Source organism: Melospiza melodia, chromosome 29 (assembly GCF_035770615.1).
Source record: "Melospiza melodia melodia isolate bMelMel2 chromosome 29, bMelMel2.pri, whole genome shotgun sequence".
NCBI lineage: Eukaryota > Metazoa > Chordata > Aves > Passeriformes > Passerellidae > Melospiza > Melospiza melodia.
Window position 1 is genome coordinate 3720455 of NC_086222.1, and position 16475 is coordinate 3736929.

A 16475-nucleotide genomic window follows, 5' to 3' on the forward strand; every position below is an offset into this window, starting at 1 on the left:
AGGTTTTTCTGTGCAGAAAGAAGAAATCAGAGAAATTATCTCTGCAGTGCTTCCTCTGATCAAAAAGGGAAATTCTTTGAGAGAAAAATTTAAACGTGGTTCCCTCTCTGCTCTTCCTCAGTCCGCTGGGCCACAGTGAAGCTGAGAAATTCAAGAAAAAGCTTTATTTGCTTTTAGGAATGTCTTGTTCTTACCCAGCTGTTGATCTACAGCTCAGAAACGCAAGAAAAAGCTTTATTTGCTTTTAGGAATGCCCTGTTCTTACCCAGCTGCACAAATTGTGCAGGAAATTCAATTATCGCCCACAAAACGCCCGTTCCAGGGGGGACAGTGACATCTTGTGGGCTCGGCTTGCAAGGCTGGCCAGAAATTCAGTCAAAAGTTGGTTTTTTTTACTGATCTTTTCTACTTCTACCCGGGACTGGGGAGGGTATGAACACCCAGCAGCTTGGTGTTGGAGAGTTTGGCTATAGGAAATGCTGTCCAGGTGATGTGCAAGGTCATTTTTATATTTCAGGGAAGTGTCACGCAGTGGGATTGAGACTCCAAACCCTCAGAGATTTATTGAGATTCATTGGGGGTTTTTGGGAATTTATTGGGATTTATTAAGATTTATTGGGATTTGTTGGGAGTTTTGTGAATTTTTTTTTGGGGATTTATTGAGATTTATTGGGAGTTATTTGGGTTGTACTGGTTGTGAATCAGATTTAAACTCAAATCTTCCTGTTGGTTCCTCCTTTCAACCCCAAATGCGGAGCGTGGACCTTGTGTTTTCTGGGATCTGGGTTTACACTGAGTGTTCCAGAGGTCACAAAGATGTTTTCTGGGATCTGGATTTACAGCTCAATGTTCCAGAGGTCACAAAGATGTTTTCTGTAAATTGGGTTTACAGTTGAGTGTTTCAGAGGAGTTACCCAGCTCTGTCTGTGTTTTCCTTGATGTAGATTTAAAATCGAGTGTTCCAGGGGCCACATGTTTTCAGAAAACATCCCAGATGTTTTCTGTAATCTGGATTTACAGCTGAGCGTTCCAGAGGTTATAAAGATGTTTTCTGTAATCTTGGTTTACAGCTGAGTGTTCCAAAGGAGGTGGAACAGCTCTGTCTGTGCTTTCTTCTATCTGAATTTGTGTTCCAGAGGTCACAAAGATGTTTTCCTCAATCTGGATTTAAAACTGAGTGTTCCAGAGGTCTCAAAGCTGTTTTTTGTGATCTGGATCAAAGCTGAGTGTTCCAGAGGTCACAAAGATGTTTTCCTCAATCTGAATTTAAGATTAGTGTTCCAAAGGAGGTCAGACAGATCTGTTTTCTATGATCTGGATTTAAGTTTAGTGTTCCAAAGGTCCCAAAGCTGTTTTGTGAGATCTGGATTTACAGCTGAGTGTTCCAGAGGTCACGAAGATGTATTTTTTGATCTGGATTGAAGCTGAATGTTCCAAAGGAGGTCAGACAGATCTGTTTTCCTCAATCTGGATTTAAACTGAGTGTTTTAGAGGAGGTTCTCCAGCTCTGTCAGTGTTTTCCTCAATCTGGATTTAAACTGAGTGTTTTAGAGGAGGTTCTCCAGCTCTGTCTGTGTTTTCCTCAATCTGGATTTAAACTGTGTTAAAATCCAGATTGAGGATTGATCTGAGTGTTCCAGAGCTCCCAAAGCTGTTTTTTGAGATCTGGATGGAAACTGAGTGTTCCAAAGGAGGTCAGACAGATCTGTTTTCCTCAATCTGGATTTAAACTGTGTTTTCCAGGAGGTTACCCAGCTCTGTCTGTGTTTTCCTTGATCTGAATTTAAATTGAGTATTGCAGAGGAGGTCAGAGAGATCTGTTTTCTATGATCTGGATTTAAACTGAGTGTTCCAGAGGTCCCAAAGCTGTTTTTTGAGATCTGGATGGAAACTGAGAGTTCCAGAGGAGGTCATATCTGTTTTCCTCCATCTGAATTTGGGCTGAGTGATTTAGAAGAGGTTACCCAGTTCTTTCTGTATTTTACTCAATCTGCATTTAAACCGAGTGTTTCAAAGGAGGTCACACAGATCTGTTTTCTATGATCTGGATTGAAGCTGAGTGTTCCAGACTAGGTCACACAGATCTGTTTTGCTCAATCTGGATGGGATCTGGGTGTCCCAGGAGCTCTGTGACACCAGGATGGGATCTGGGTGTCCCCAGGAGCTCTGTGACACCAGGATGGGATCTGGGTGTCCCCAGGAGCTCGGTGACACCAGGATGGGCTCTGGGTGTCCCCAGGTGTTCCAGGATGGGATCTGGGTGTCCCAGGAGCTCGGTGACACCAGGATGGGCTCTGGGTGTCCCCAGGTGTTCCAGGATGGGCTCTGGGTGTCCCCAGGAGCTCGGTGACACCAGGATGGGCTCTGGGTGTCCCCAGGTGTTCCAGGATGGGCTCTGGGTGTCCCCAGGTGTTCTGTGACACCAGGATGGGCTCTGGGTGTCCCCAGGAGCTCTGTGACACCAGGATGGGATCTGGGTGTCCCCAGGTGTTCCAGGATGGGCTCTGGGTGTCCCCAGGTGTTCCAGGATGGGCTCTGGGTGTCCCCGGAGCCTGCCCAGCCCTGACGGAGCCCGTTTGTGTTGCAGCAGCCAGCAGAGCAGCCAGCAGAGCAGCCACGACGATGACTCCGCGCGGTTCCTGAGCCCCTCCGTGCGCGAGGACAGGTGAGTCCGTGCCAGAGCACCCCCTGAAACCTCACCTGTGTGTCCTTGTGTTTCTCACAGCTGGTTAGCAAAAAATGGGGCTTAAATTGGTCTGATCAATGTCTAAAAAGGTGCATTTTCCATCACTTTGAATGTGGGACAATGAATCCAGCCAGAATTTCTGTCTAAAAAGCTGATTTGGCATCACCTTGAACATGGGGCAATGAATCCAGCCAGAATTTTTGTCTAAGAAGCTGATGTTTCGTCACTTTGAACATGGGGCAATGCATCCAGCCAGAATTTCTATCTAAAAAGCTGATTTTTCATCACCTTGAACACAGGACAATGAATCCAGACAGAATTTTTGTCTAAAAAGCTGATGGTTTTTCATCACCTTCAATGTGGGGCAATGCATCCAGCCAGAATTTCTGTCCAAAGAGCTGCATTTTTCATCACTTTGAACATGGGGGAATGCATCCAGCCAGAATTTCTATCTAAAAACCTGCATTTTTCATCCCCTTGAACATGGCACAATGCATGCAGCCCCTGAAATAGCCAGAATTTTCTTTTGGGGCTCATTCCCCAAACTCCAGCTGTTGTAGCAGCTTCATTAGAGGTGCTGTGTGCTGGCAGTGAGCACCTCTGAGCCTTAAAAACCCACAAATGGAGTTTCCTGGGTGGATCCTTTCCTCAGCAAAGACACCTCTGAGCTTGGTTGATTTGTTCACTTTCGATAAATTGTGGCAATCCTGAATTTCACATTTAAGCTGGGTTAACTTGTGTGCAGCACCTGGGCGAGAACTGCAGCGAAGTTCCAGGAGAAACTTTAATTTGGGTTGATTAATGACACTTTCAAATTGCAGCATTGGCACAAAAGCTGTTGAAAACTGATTTTTGGTGTTTCTTTGGGTGCGTGATTTATGGGTGTTGCTTTGCTCAGAGCCACATGATGAGGAGTTTTTGCTGCATCTTCTAGGTCAAGTTTTGAGCCTGAATCTGCTGAGTTTTCTTGTGCTGAGCCATGAGTTATCACTGATTTATTTTCCTTGCACTTCTCAGAGTTATCTAAGACGAAATGTGATTTATTTTGGTTTAGAAGTGTTTAAAAAGCTGCATTTTTCATCAGCTCGAAAGTGGGAAAATGCATCCAGCCCCTGAAACAGCAGGAATTGACTCACTTGACCCTAAGGAGCCAATTAATATCCCATATTAAAATTCCACATCCCACGAGGGGTTTTGGCTCAGAATCAGCACTTGGGAGTTGTAGCTCACCTCCTCCTCCAATTATCCATCTCCCCATGGCTGTGGAGCCTGGACTAATTAACAAAACATCCCTAATTGACTGACAGGTGAGTGCTTGCAGCCAGGAAATGGAGTGGGACAGCAGAGCAGGGGGTTCTGAGGGCGTCTGAAATTCCATTTCAGCTGGAATCCCACAGCTTGTCAGAGTGACCCCAAGAGATGTTTGAAGTCTCTTTTCCCAGCCTGGCGCTTGAAGGAGGAGTCAGGGCTCTTCATTTCTCGATCTCAAGGTTGTTTATTGTTCCTTATCTATAAAAATGTTTCTCTTGTCCTGCTGAGGTCCGTCCAGGCACTCTGCCTGCCCCCGGGGCAGTGTTATGTCTTTATACTAAAAACTACCTGTACAATGTTTACCATAACTTCCCAATACCCATCACCCGTGTTAGACAGTGAGCTTCTACTCTAAACCAGTCCAAAAGTGCCACCATCACAGCAGAAGATGGAGGCCAAGAAGAAGAAGGAAAAAGGCTGGATGTGACCGTGTTCACAGGGGTCTGAGGATGAGGGAAGAGACGAGGATCTGACTCCATGTTTCAGAAGGCTTGATTTATTACGATATATATTATATATTAAAACTATACTAAAAGAATAGAAGAAAGGATTTCATCAGAAGGCTGGCTAGGAATAGAGAAAGAAAGAATGATGACAAAGGGTTGTGGCTCAGCTCTCTGTCCAAAACAGCTGACTGTGATTGGCCATTAATTAGAAACAACCCCATGAGACCAATCCCAGATGCACCTGTTGCATTCCACAGCAGCAGATAACCATTGTTTGCATTTTGTTCCTGAGGCCTGTCAGCTTCTCAGGAGGAAAAATCCCAAGGAAAGGATTTACATACAAGATGTCTGGACACACCCAGATCCCTCCATCTTACCCCCTGAACCCCCATTCTAAAAACCCCAAAATCTACTTTTTCACCCCGTGATAACTTCATTATTACTCTATCTAAACTGTTGTGCCTTGCTGATCTTCATCTAAGGTTGGTAATTTGCTCAGAATCAAACCCACAGGTGTTCTGGGGATGTTTGGGGTTCCCCCACCCAGGATTTCACCAGAGCTGGAGGATGTGAGCAGGAGGGAGGGCAGGGAGCAGGTGCTGTGCCCTGGAAGGTGCCCCTTGCCTTGGCACGCTGCCCTGGCATCCCAGAGAGCGATGGGCAGGAGCAGGAGGAGCCCGGGGTGCTCCGAGCAGGGAATGAGCTGCACCTGCTGAAAGGAGCAGCCCCAGCCTGAAGCAAAGAGCTGCTGAGCTGGTTGTGAGATGAAGGAAGGAAGGACACGCAGCTGAGCATGGCCGGAACCCTCCCAGGCAGCATCTCCCTCCTCAGCCAGGGATCCCCACGGCAGCTCCTGGAGCTGTGAGGAGCAGGTTGGACCTCCTGCCCTGCTCTGGCTGCGCCTGGGGCTCTCTGCCACCCTTCCTCGGAGCCGTGGGTGCTGTGCTGCTGCTGCTGCCTGCGGGGCTGGCACAGGCTGCCATGGTGCAGCAGCCCTGCCCTGGCACAGCGTCCTGCGGCACGGCGGCCAGGCAGGTGTGCCACCCCTGCGTCTCCTCCCTGAGGAAAAAACTGTCCCTCTGCAAATCCGTGTGAGTGCTGGCTCTGCCTGCTGACAGGGAGCCACACTTCATTTTGGGGCTAATAATGTTGTTTATTTTGGGCTAATAATGTTCTTTATTTTGGGCGAATAATCTCCTTTATTGGGATAAAAATGTCCTTTACTTTGGGGCAATAATGTCCTTTATTTGGATAATAATGTCCTTGATTTTGGGCTAATAATGTCCTTTATTTTGGGGTGATAATCTCCTTTATTGGGATAGTAATGTTCTTTATTTTGGGGTAATAATGTCCTTTATTGGGGTAATAATGTCCTTAATTTTTGGGGTAATAATCTCCTTTATTTGGATAATAATGTCCTTGATTTTGGGGTAATAATGTCCTTGATTTTGGGGTAATAATCTCCTTTATTGGGATAATAACGTCCTTAATTTTGGGGTAATAATCTCTTTATTGGGATAATAATGTCCTTGATTTTGGGGTAATAATCTCCTTTATTGGGATAGTAACGTCCTTGATTTTGGGGTAGTAATGTCCTTGATTTTGGGCTAATAATGTCCTTGATTTTGGGGTAATAATGTCCTTTATGGGTGTTTTTAGCTGGAAGAATTTAGCGGGATGTGCTGGAAAGAGGTTTGGGGTGAATTTAGGGCTCGGTTCTTTGCTGATTGCCTGAGTGAGTCACTTGTGTCGTTATTTATGAAAATTATTTATCACTATTTATGAAATAAAAGAGGAAAATTCCTCTTTTACCTCCCAGGAAAACAGAGGTGGGGAATTAAGTCTGAGCTGATCACATGCTGAAACGCTTCTCAAAAAAAAAGTTCAAATTCCGGCAGAGGGTTCAAATAATTGTGCTTGAGTTAAAATAATTCCAGGGTGGGTAAGGCTGGGATTGAGGCACAGATTTGGGTGAGATGTGTGCACATAAGAGACCCCAGAATCACTGAAAGGAGACAAAATTGTGCATAAATTACCTTGAATTTCCACCAAATTAACCCCAAATTCATGAGCCTGTCTCTGCTTGAACCAAGGGCTTGTTCTTTGTCTGAGGCACCCATCAGGTTTAAGGAGGCAAAGTGTGTTTTAATTAAAAATTAACCTACTGAACCAGAGGAAAAAATAATCTTTAGACTGAGCCTAAAGAGGAGAGAAACTGTTAAAGAGGGGAGAGCATGGAAAGCAAGGCTGGAAATGGAGGAGAGGGAACTGAGTGGCAGTTTATAAGAGATAATAAAAAAACTATTTGCACACAAAACCCCAAATAAATCAAAATTGTTTACATTTACACTGCTGTAAATCCAGATGATTTACACAGAGATCATATCTCAAGGAGGAAATGGAGAAGTTAACTTTAACAAAGATCTCTGATATATCCTGCATCTCATTTTAGTTCCCTAATCTGTGGAGCTCCCAGTTCTGCAGTTCCAGGGCTGCAGGGCTTGCTGTTAATCTGAGCAATCTCATAAAGATTTCTCCAATAATGGATCAAAATTCACCAGGCAGCTTTCAAGGGAATCAGGGGAAAGTTTGCCACAGAGAGAAGTTGAAGAAATTCTGTTGGCTGCTTGAATTTTCCCAGGAAGTTGTGGGGAGTGCAGAAAGGAGGGCAAAGTTTGAAAATGGATAAATTTAATATTGTTAATGTTGCTAGGGTTTATTTATTCTGCATCTTTCTCCCTCTGTCCTTTTCCCTTTGGCACAGCATTCTGAGCCCTTTTCCTGCAAAGATCCTTGGCAGGAATGATCCTGATCCACTCAGATCCCTGACTTACCCCTCACTGACGGATCTTCATCTTCAGGGAGGTTTTTAAAACTCTCCTGGCCAGGACTTGGAGCTCCCACAGCTCCCTGATCTGAACCCTGGTGCTTTTGCAATCCCTTGGAATTGAATGGAATTCAATCACTGGGATTTCAATCCAGCTCCAAACTCTGAGCCAGCTTGACTTAATATTAAATAGAGAGTTCAACCAGACTGCTGGGAGTTTTTTTTTTATTGTAAGAAAGATGGTTAATATTTAGATTATGTCCCTTTTTAGCCCCTCTCACCTCTGGCTGACAAGAGCAGCTTAAGCTCAGCTCTGCTCCCCTCGGTCTATGAACCTGGCAGAGTCAGTGAATGAAAACACCACTCTGCTCCTCAGATGCCACCGCTGTTTTTTTGGGTGTTTTTATTGAAATTTCTGATTTTTTTCTGGACAGGTTCTGACTCTTGCGGGCTGGTTTAGCCCAGCTGGGCTCAGCCCTGCTGTGCCGTGCCTGTCTCTGGGTGCAGGGGAGGCCTGGCAGACCCGCCAGGGATGCCTGGATCCTTGGAGCAGAGGGAAGGAGCCCGTTCTGAGGCTCCCTGAGATGGCCTGAAAATGCTCCAATTGTTGGCCTGACCGAGGGCAGCGCCAGCAAAGGGAGACAAAGCCTTTGTGGGCTCCTTTTGCAGCACCGAAACTGCAGTTCTGCTGTAAAACTGAACCTCGGGGGAGTCTCACAGAACTTAACTGGTCCCAGCCTGTGCTGGGGCTGTCAGGGATGCACAGAAGGGAGGGTTTGCTGGGCACAGAGGATTTTGGGGTTTGTTGGGCACAGAAGGGAGGGTTTTGGGTTTTTTGGGCACAGAAGGGAGGGTTATTGGCTTTGCTGGGCATAGAAGGGAGGGGTTTTGGGGTTTGTTAGGCATAGAAGGGAGGGTTTTGGGTGTTTGGACACAGAAAGGAGGGTTTTGGGGTTTGTTAGGCATAGAAGGGAGGGGTTTTTGGGCACAGAAGGGAGGGTTTTGGGGTTTGTTAGGCATAGAAGGGAGGGTTTTGGGTTTTTTTGAACTAGAAGGGCGGGTTTGATGTGCGGTGTGCAGGGAAAGGATAAATGCACAGGTGAGGAGAAACAGCGCAGGGATAAGTGAGGCAAACCCCCGCTTGTGGAGCCAATAAATTGGAGAGCACAAAAAGGTGTCACCCTGGTTTTTTAAGATTTTTTAAGATTTTCTAATTCTGTTTCTGCAGGGAAGGGTTTGCATTGCAGATTTGGCTGTAAATTGAGGTCAGAGCTGCCCACCTCATCTCGCAGGGATGCCTTGTTAAACTGGATTAACTCCAGGATAAAATCCCTCCGTGGGATGTCTTCAGGGGCTCAGAACTGTCCTTCCAATCTTGCAGCATGTGCCCAAACCCAAAGGATTTGGGAATTTTGCTGTATTAGTGATGATAGCAGGGTGAATGACGCTGGAAAGGAGTGCGGGGTTCCCTGAGACAAAGCAGAGTGTGGGCAGCCCCTCTTTGTGTGCCTGTCACACAAACCCACCTTCCTTCAGGCTGGGAACATTGCAGCAGGGCTGGCATCACAAAGCAAGATGTGACTCATGCCATGAGTGTTCTTGGTGCTCCTCTGCACAAAAAAAAAGTGAATTTGTCCCTTGTTCCACCTGTGTGGGGTGGCTGCAGTGCCACAAAGGTGATGTTCAGTTAAAGTGGGGTGCAGCTCTCCAGGAACCCTTTTTATTTTCTAACATTTTTCCCTCGTGAATCATTTGCTGTTGATATTATTTGGGTGTAGAATTTCCCAGGGGATGTTCGGGGAGCTGCTTAAGGGGAAGTGAAAAGTGATCTTACACAAACAGAGCTGCATCTGTGGGTCTGACCAACAGAGAAGACAAATAAAATGTGAGAATGCACATGATAGAACACATCCCTTGGCTTACTTGCAGCCAAAATCCAGTTTAAAAGGGGAATTTCCCATTTCAGAAAACTTCCTGGGAGGTTAAAATGTGTATCTACTTAATAAAACTCTAAAATGTGATGTCAGACATCCCAGCTGACCCCAATGTCCCTTCTTGTGCTGGAGAGTTGAGTTAGCAGACGGAGCTGCTGTCTGTGAGGAGTCAGTGCCATCTTTTCCCTTTTTACAGAGATTTTTTAGCTCAGAGCAGTGGGGTGGAAAGGGTGTTTCAAGGTAGGAGCCCCTTGGGTTGCTACAGCTTTAACCTGCTTCTGTTTTTAATGAAATCTCAGAGATTTCAACCTTCTCTTAATCTTGGGGATGAGATGGGGCAAAACTCTGAGTTTGTAGTGACTCCTTTGATGTGCAGTGTGCAGGGAAAGGATGAATGCACAGGTGAGGAGAAATAGTGCAGGGATAAGTGAGACAAAACCCACAAAAATAAATTGGAGAGCAGAAAAAGGTGTCACCCTGGTTTTTTAAGATTTTTCTAAGCCTTCTGATGCTGACATTCTTGTAGTGAACTTTTTCACACACTTCCTGTAAATAACTCATTGTTTTGCATTCCTTTATGCAGGAGGAGAAAGTTGGTGGGCTGTTGGTTTGTCCGGTGTCATTGGAGAGGTGGCACTGTCACCCTCCAATCCGCTGTCACTTTTGGAAAACTATAAATGTTGGAGTCAGGAAATAAAAATAAACTTCCCTTTTTTCCTTCGCCTTGAGAGCAGCAGTGTGAGCTTGTGTTCTTTGGTGTCCTATGGCGACAAAAAGATTTGGTTTTTTACAAATCTCTAAATCTTTTACAAATATTTCCTTTTGTTCTTCCCTCTTGAATTTTTGGAGGATCTGGGCCCACAATAATCTGGATTTTGGCTGGTCACAGCCCTGGCTGAAGGCACAGGGGATGCTGATCCTCCTGCCTTGGCAGCTGGAGGAGAAATTGCTCTTGAGGCTCAGTGGTGCTGCCTCAGCTTCCTTGGGGATGGGGCAGGGTGTGAGTGCTGGGAAGGGATTTGGGAATTGCTTCCTCCAGCTGGAATGCTGCTGTCCTCACAGGATGAGTGGGAATTGCTTCCTCCAGCTGGAATGCTGCTGTCCTCACAGAGCCCTTCGCATCTCACAGCCATCAGCTCTTTCTGAAGGCAGCTGCTCACTGCAGGGCATTTCTTCTTCATTCTCTGTAGGGACGGAAAAATTCCACTGGTCTGAGCTGGGAATTTGAGGTGTTTTGCAGTGGTTTGGTGAAGGAGAGCTGAACAAAGCAATTCTCTCCTGGCTTTGCAGTCAGCGCACACGCATCCCTCGTCATGGCCCGTTCTGTGCTCTCAGCGCTGTAAATCTTTGGAAAATGAAAAGATTTGCAATGGTTACCTTGGGAAATGAGTGGATCCTCACATTTCATAGTCAGCAGTGAAAAAGGAGAGGTACCAACGATTCCAGAGGAGTGTGGAATGTCCTTTTATGGAATTTATCTCTGCAAGGTGCCCCCTGCTTTCCTTCTGAGCTGAGCACCCACACTTTTCACCAATTGTTTTCTGCCATTTCAGGAGATTTGGGGAAAATGTGGGATAGTGGTAGTGGGCACTCTGCTGGGTTAATTCTGCCCTTGAGAATGTCATTCCAGTAACTATTACAGTCCAACTTTCTTTGTTTCAACACAGAATTCATTCTCTCCACTTTCTGCACCTCACCCCACAGCAGCACTGCATCTGGCACAAGGGAATGAGCGCGTCTTCACGTTTCATAATCAGCAATCAAAAAGGAGAGGTACCAACTATTTGAGAGCTTGGAATACCCTTTTATGGATTTTACCTCTGCAAGGTGTCCCTTGGCTTCCTCCTAAGCTGAACATCCACACTTTTCACCAGGTGTTTTCCCATTTCAGGAGATTTGAGGAAAGATGGGACAGTGGTAGTGGGCAGTCTGCTGGGTCAGTTCTGCCCTTGAGAATTTAATTCCAGTAACCATCATCATCAAACTCTCCTTGTTTCAACATAGAATTCATTCTCTCAGCTTTCTGCACCTCACCCCACAGCAGCATCTTGCATCTGGCACAGGGAAATGAGTGGAGTGTGGAACATCCTTTTGTGGATTTTACCTCTCCAGGGCATCTCCTGGCTTCCTTCTGAGCTGAACATGGACACTTTTCACCAGGTGTTTTTTCCCATTTCAGGAGATTTGGGGAAAGCTGGGACAGTGATAGTGGGCAGGTAAATTCTGCCCTTGAGAATTAATTCTAGTAACCATTATCATCAAACTCTCTCCAGTAACCATTATCATCAAACTCTCCTTGTTTCAACATAGAATTCATTCTCTCAGCTTTCTGCACCTCACCCCACAGCAGCACTGCATCTGGCAAAAGGAAATGAGTGCATCTTCACATTTCATAGTCAGCATCAAAAGGAGAGGTACCAACCATTCCAGAGGAGTGTGGAACATCCTTTTGTGGATTTTACCTCTCCAAGGCATCTCCTGGCTTCTTTCAGAGCTGAACATGGACACTTTTCACCAGGTGTTTTTTCCCATTTCAGGAGATTTGGGGAAAGCTGGGACAGTGATAGTGGGCAGGTAAATTCTGCCCTTGAGAATTATTTCCAGTAACCATTATCATCAAACTCTCCTTGTTTCAACATAGAATTCATTCTCTCAGCTTTCTGCATCTTACCCCACAGCAGCACTGCATCTGGCAAAAGGAAATGAGTGCATCTTCAAATTTCATAGTCAGCAAAGAGGAGAGGTACCAACCATCCCAGAGGGGCTTGGAACATCATTTTATGCATTTTGTATCTATAAGGCATCCCCTAGCTTCATTCTGAGCTGAACATCCACACTTTTCACACATCTTTCAGGTATCTTCTGCCCTGTTACAGGAGATTTGGGGAAAATGTGGGATAGTGGTAGTGGGCAGTCTGCTGGGTCAGTTCTGCCCTTGAGGATTTAATTCCAGTAACCATCATCATCAAACTCTCAGCTGAACAGAGAATTCATTCTCTCAGCTTTCTGCACCTTACCCCACAGCAGCATCTTGCATCTGGCAAAAAAGTCTCCCGGGCAGCTGCTCCTTTAAAATGGAATTGCCTGTGATGGGAGAAATCTGAGAGCAGAGCAGCTCCAGCAGCTCCCTGCTCAGCTCTGCCCTCTCATCAGCCTCGTCACTGCTGCTTCCTCTGGGCCAGGCTGCAGCGGGCACAGCAAGCCCCAGAGCCACCCCAGGGCTGTCCCCTGCAGCCCTGCATCCTTCCTTCCACGCTGGACTCGGAGGTCACGGCCCTGTGCTGCTTTTCCCCCTGCCCCACTGTGCGTGTGTAACCCAGCTGGGGTTTTATCCTCTTTGGCTGCAGCCGTGTTTTCCTGCCCTGCTGCTGCAGGGAGGCTCCCCCAGGCTGCTGGGACTGGCCTGGGACAGATCCCCCCCTGCTGCCGATGACTGTAACCGTGTGAGTGCTCGCTGACCTCTGCCTTTCTTCTTCTGCTTCTCTGCCTGCCCCTCCGCTCCCCTGGCCTGTGCTGAGTGTTCGTGTTGTGCATCTTGGTGTGCGCAGCAAGGTCGGGCTGGGATGGCACCAGCCCCTCTGCTTCTTCCCCTCTTCTCCTCCAACTTTCCCCCCAATACTTTCCCCCCAATACTTTCCCCCCAATACTTTCCCCCCAATACTTTCCCCCAATACTTTTCCCCAATTCTTTTCCCCCAATACTTTCCCCCAATTCTTTTCCCCCAATACTTTTCCCCCGATACTTTCCCCCGATACTTTCCCCCCCGATACTTTTCCCCCCGATACTTTTCCCCCCGATACTTTCCCCCCGATACTTTCCCCCCAATTCTTTCCCCCAATACTTTCCCCCAATTCTTTTCCCCCAATTCTTTTCCCCCAATTCTTTTCCCCCAATACTTTTCCCCCAATACTTTCCCCCCAATACTTTTCCCCCAATACTTTCCCCCAATACTTTCCCCCGATACTTTTCCCCCAATACTTTCCCCCCAATACTTTCCCCCCAATACTTTTCCCCCAATACTTTCCCCCCAATACTTTCCCCCCAATACTTTCCCCCCAATACTTTCCCCCCAATACTTTCCCCCCAATACTTTCCCCCCAATACTTTCCCCCCAATACTTTCCCCCCAATACTTCACCCTAATATTTAACCTCATACTTTTCTTCTCCCTGCTTTCCATTCCCCCAGTGAGCCCTGCCCCAAACCTTTGGCTGCTGAGTGCTGGCTCTGCTGACCCCCTTCCTGCCCTTTCAGTGCCATTCCCGTGGGATTATGGGCCTGTTTGGGGGTCTGGCAAAGCTTCCAGCTCTGTAGGAGTTGGTGATTTCTTTACTCTTTGCTCCAGGTTTAGGGTTCTGTATGTGAGTTCAGGCTTTGTGCAGCACCTGCCGCCCATCCTGAGGAACCAGGGGTGATGCTGGGTGGCTCTGTGGGTCCGGGGCATCCTCTGCCCTCTGTTCCTGCTGCCAGCCTTGGTTCTGCCCTGTTGTTGATGCCACTGGCACTGGGAGAGCCCCTGGACCTGCAGGGGAAGGCTTTCAGTGCTGCTCTGAAATGCCTCCCTGCAGCCTCAGGTTGTGTTCTTTAGCTGATTTCTCCTGTCTCAGGTTTCAGAAATGAAGGGTTCAGGATCTTTCCCCTCCTCTGCAGTCATCCCTCTAATGGCTTTTATTCCTAAAGCCAAAAAAATATCATAGTGTGCATTCTTCACCAGTTTATCTGTAACTGGAGGTTATTTTTAATAGGATATTGCAGGAGCTACCCCACAGATCCAGAGGGGAACAGGAGGTTTGGTTTCTCCAGGGTCTCCATGGATGATCCTCAGGCAGGGCCAGCCCATCCAGGTTGTTGGACTGAATATAAAGATTTAGCTTGGAAAGGCTTTGGTTCCAACAGGTCTGAAGGTTTTATTTAGGCATTTAAAAGCACTCTGATTTGGGGAGTCTGCATGTTTAACATGATGCTGAGTGGAAATCTCCTCCTGTTCAGGTGTTGGGCTGTGGTGTGATGGGAATTAATTCAGACCATGACATAATTCAGGATCTCTTTGTCTCAGAGAACAAAACCAACCAAGATTTCTGCTCAATGCAGTGACCTCTTGCTGCCTGCTCACAGTGGCTGCACGTTCTTGGCAATGGAGACAAAAATTAGGAAATTAAGAAATGCCTTCCCTTTGAATTGCCCAGAAAAGGAGAATGGGGATTTCTCTCTGTGGTGTGCCATGAGTCAGAGTTCTCTGTTACCCAGATTTGCAGTGACTGAGCCTTTCCCAGCCTGGGAGAGGTTCTTGCACCACCCCAGGCAAAAGGAAGGCTGAGTTCAAACAGGCAGGACAATGAGGGGAGGCAAAGAGCCAAAGCACAGCGTGAAAGCAGGATTTAAAAATTCTAATATTGCTCAAGAAAGCAGCAGTTACAACCTGAATCATCCCAGCCTCTCCGCCTTCCTGGTGCTGCCCCTCTTTCTCCTGATACAAATATTCTTCCTGTCCCCGAGTCTCTCTTTTATTATTTTAAATAATATATTTAAAATTATATGTTTTAAATTATTAAAAAAATAAGGGAATTATTTTTCTCCTTTTGATGGAGGGCTGGTTTTCTCCATTCTCTGATTCCAAGTAGGAATCAGAAAAAAAGTAGGAGTCAGAAAAAGGTAGAAATATTCCAAATAGGAATCAGAAAAAAAAAGTAGGAATATTCCAATAAGGAATCAGAAAAATGTGGGAATGTTCCAAGCAGGAATCAGAAAAAGGTAGGAATACTGCAAGTAGGAATCAGGAAAAGGTAGGAATCAGAAAAAGGTAGAAGTATTCCAAATAGGAATCAGAAAAAAGTGGGAATATTCCAAGTATCAATCAGAAAAAAGGTGGGGATATTGCAAGTAGGAATCAGATAAAGGTAGGAATAATCCAAGTGGGAATCATAAAAAAAGGTAGAAATATTCCAAGTAGGAATCAGAAAAAGGTAGGAATATTCAAAGTAAGAATCAGAAAAAGGTAGGAATCAGAAAAAGGTAGGAATATTGCAAGTGGGAATCAGAAAATGGCAGGAATATCCCAAGCAGGAATATCACAAGTAGGAATCAGAAAAAAGGCAGGAATCAGAAAAAGGTGGGAATATTGCAAGTAGGAATCAGGAGAAGGTAGGAATATTCCAGATAGGAATCAGAAAAAGTAGGAATCAGAAAAAGGTGGGAATATTCCGAGTAGGGATCAGAAAAAGGTAGGAATATTGCAAGTAAGAATCATAAAAAAGGTAGGAATATTCCAAGTAGGAATCAGAAAAAAAGGTAGGAATATTCCAAGTAGGAATCAGAAAAATGTAGGAATATTGCAAGTAGGAATCACCAAGGTGCTGTGGTGCTGTTCCACCTTTCTGTGCCTCCCAGGAGCCCAGCTCAGGGGCAGAGGCTCAGAAATGGCTCTCGGGCTCTCCCTGCCCTGGCCACGAACTACAGCTCCCGTCATGCCTGCAGAGAGAGAAATGCATTTTTTATTTTTTTTTTTTTTTGCTGGAAATGAAGCCTCATGTGACTTCCCAGCTGCTGCAGCACTGGGGGAGTCCCTGCAGGGCTTTTTCCCAGGGAAATGGAGGAGTGCCCTGGCTGGCAGATGCTGTGATGGCATCTGCGCATCGCTGCCCGTCGCCGCTGCCTTCGGGGAGGACTCGGGACTGTGCCCACCTGCCTCATTTTCCTGGGGATCTGTACACCTGTAACCAAGGTGCATACGCCAATTAAACTCTCTCCTCCTTGGCACTCCAATTAAACTCTCTCCTCCTTACGTTTTCTCTAGCAGTCCTTCCTCTCTCCCCGTAACATTTCCTGATTAGTTTCTAATTTCCCCTCCCACTGGTTCTGTCGCTAACAGGTTTTGTTTGCATGCATTTCACAGACCCAAACAGGGGGTTTTTTTTGGTGCTTCCCTAACTCCTTTTCTTTTCTTTTTTTCATTTTTTTGCCATATGGGAGAATCACAGCGTGGCTGGAGTGGTGCCTCACTGGCAGCGCATTGAATTCATGCCTGCAGCTCACGCACCTTTCCTGGCAAATTAATCTGAGCCTGCTCAGCCCTTTGTTTGCGCTGCTGGGCACTTGAAAAAGGGAATTTTTTTAGTCCCTAGGAGTCTTTGAGAGGTGAGGCTCTTATTCTATAAATAGAAAAAGGGAATTTTTCAGTCCCTGGGAGTCTTTGAGGGATGTGGAGCCACACAGAGGATGCCCAGCTGTGGCTGTGGGAAGGGTAATGCTGACAAAAAGCAATGTTCTCTAATT

General features: G+C 46.3%; 1 protein-coding gene across 4 annotated transcripts in view; it reads left to right on the forward strand.

The window, feature by feature from the left end:
- The window catches only part of GRAMD1B (GRAM domain containing 1B), a 124836-nt gene that overhangs the window by 12439 nt on the left and 95922 nt on the right, over nucleotides 1-16475 (forward strand). For 2 of the 4 annotated variants that reach the window (XM_063178252.1, XM_063178253.1), the window contains exon 2: nucleotides 2588-2665. In XM_063178252.1, coding sequence (XP_063034322.1) covers nucleotides 2588-2665 — 78 coding nt within the window. Of the gene's footprint in view, nucleotides 1-2587; nucleotides 2666-15758; nucleotides 15925-16475 lie in introns of those variants that run through there. The other 2 variants (XM_063178256.1, XM_063178257.1) reach the window with 1 other exon arrangement.